This window comes from Astyanax mexicanus, chromosome 23 (genome assembly GCF_023375975.1).
Source record: "Astyanax mexicanus isolate ESR-SI-001 chromosome 23, AstMex3_surface, whole genome shotgun sequence".
Classification (NCBI taxonomy): Eukaryota; Metazoa; Chordata; class Actinopteri; order Characiformes; family Acestrorhamphidae; genus Astyanax; species Astyanax mexicanus.
This window is the reverse complement of record NC_064430.1, coordinates 27333849-27336246: the sequence shown is the minus strand read 5'-3', so window position 1 is coordinate 27336246 and position 2398 is coordinate 27333849. Positions and strand designations below refer to the sequence as shown.

The 2398-nt window shown below is 37.7% G+C and overlaps 1 protein-coding gene across 1 annotated transcript; it reads right to left on the bottom strand.

The window, feature by feature from the left end:
- Positions 1-1094: 1094 nt before the first annotated feature.
- LOC103022266 (leukotriene B4 receptor 1-like) lies at positions 1095-2398 on the bottom strand. The gene has a single exon (XM_007230396.3). The coding sequence runs from the start codon at positions 2355-2357 to the stop codon at positions 1434-1436; it is 924 nt and encodes a 307-aa protein (XP_007230458.3). The 5' UTR covers positions 2358-2398; the 3' UTR covers positions 1095-1433.

Sequence of the window (2398 nt, the reverse complement as noted above, 5' to 3'; positions counted from 1 at the left end):
CAAGTTATTGAATCATAAACTTAAAATTATAATCACAACGTCTACTATTTTACATAGTTTACACAGTTTTACTGCACGATTCCTTGTAACAAGGTATAAACTGCTAATTATATACTACTAATACTCTTATTGATACGTCAACTTCTACTACAATACTACTACAATACTACTATTCCTAGTACTAATACTACTACTAAAATTACTACTAAAAAACTCCAACTGCTATTGCTGTTGTTACTATGAGAACTATGATTACTTCTATAACCTAAAACATTACTATATAACCTCCCTTAAAATTATTAACTATTTAGAAATATGTTCTAGAAATAAACCAAGATCATTTTTTCACTTGGCAAGCTTTTTTACATTTTACATATAAGTTTACATTCTTAGCTGAAAAGAACAGCTTCTATAAAAATAATATTTAGAAATATTGCTAAATATAGAACATATTTACAGTACATTACAGTTATTCATTTTCATTCAGTTGAATCTTCAGAATTCTGTAATATATTAAGTTTAGATGAAAATTAAGTGTAAAAAAAAAAAAAAAAACTTAAAACAGTAATCCCTGATCCTGGATTGGATATAATGTAAAATAATTGGCAAAAAAGAAGGTCAGATTTTTTCTTGTTTCTTCATTGGCAGATTCTTTACAAAATCTGAATTATCTGTTGCATCCTGGATTAAACAACATTTTTTGCCAAGTTAAAAAAAAATAATAATATAACTATATTTTAGTATGTCAATATGAGAAATATTAGACATTTAGTCTATTTTTAAAAAGATCTTTTTGCAGTGTACTAGATGCTGGATGAAATGAAGAGATATTGCTTCGCAAAAAATATATATCTTAGGAAATATAGTCTTTAATGTAGACTAATCTAATATTTCTCCATTTGAGATGATTCAAGCTTTATAAGAATTAGTAACTTGTTTTTAACTTCTTTGTACTGTTTTATTGTGTTAACCAAACATTTTGCTTAATTGCTTAAAAATGCATTTTTTGTAAGATTTCTCAAATTAAGCTCAATATATCAAAATTCTTTAAGTAAGACTTAAATCAAGCAAAAAAAAAACTGATTTTAGGAATCATGTTAAAATTATTTAAAATAAAATTAAAATTCTAATTGAGACTGATTAAGGTCATTATTAAGTTCATATTCATAAAATGAGTACAATAATCTTACATTTGCAATGCTTGGTAAAATAAAAGGAATTCTAATCTGAGAAAACAAAACAAGATTTAATGCTTTGAAATTAATCAAGGTTTTAAGTCAAGTAATTTGCCAAGTAGTAATGCTTAAAACAAGGACAAAAAAGTTAGAAATAACTTAGATAACAATGAAGAAATGAGGAATTTCAATACTATTCAAAGTAGATATAATAGGATTTAACTTGCTAGGATTTCAGGCAGAAGGAAGCGTCTGTGGTTAAATGCTGGACGTCTGTACGATGTTCGTATTTTCCGTTTCCGTGCTTTTACGGAGGCTCCGCGAGGCGAAGGCATAGAGGAGAGGGTTCACACAGCTGTTGATGAAGGTGAAGCTCCCAGCGATGTCTCCCAGAGAGCTGGTGAACGCCAGGACTTTGCCTGACGACTCCGGGAACGACGGTTTGAGGCAGATGGCGAAGATTTCCGCCACGTTGAAAATGTGGTAAGGGGTCCAGAAGATGAAGAAGGTTACCACGATCCGGGTGACGAGTTTGGTGAGGCGTCGGCTGCGGATCCGGGCTTTTTGGGTCACTCGCTTGTGGAGGAAGTAGTAGGAGGTGACCATGATGGAGACGGGAAGAACAAAGGCCAGGAGACTCTCCAGGATGCCGACGGTGAGCCTGGTTTGGTCGGAGGTGACGAGTCGTCCGCACTCCTGCTTGGTCTCTCGTTGGACGAGCTCTTGGGATAGAATGGCTGGGATGGAGAAGACCAAGCCGAAAGTCCAGATTGTGAAGAGCAGGAAGCGTTCACCTTTCTTGCCCAGTTTGGCCCAGACGTCGGGGTAGCAGATCTGCAGGCAGCGGTGGACGCTCATCATGGTGACGGTCAGTAAGCTGGAGTAGACGCTGCAGTACGCCAACAACGCCAACGACTTGCAGAGGGACCTCCCGATGCTCCAGGTGAAGAGCTGGTTGTACATCCACACCGGCAGGGTCATCAGACACAGGATATCAGACGCCGCCAGGTTCAGCATCAGGTGCACGGTGAAGTTGTCCTTCTTGAACCACCGGATGATGATCACCATCACGGCGATGTTACCAGGAACTCCAACAGCGCAGAAGAAGCCCATTAGAACCGAACTCACCAGGTTGGCCTGGCTCACGCCGGCGTCCCCGTTGCTGCTGTTGGTGATCTGCATGCTGCCTGAACCGTGGAGACTGAACTCCAGACTGATACACA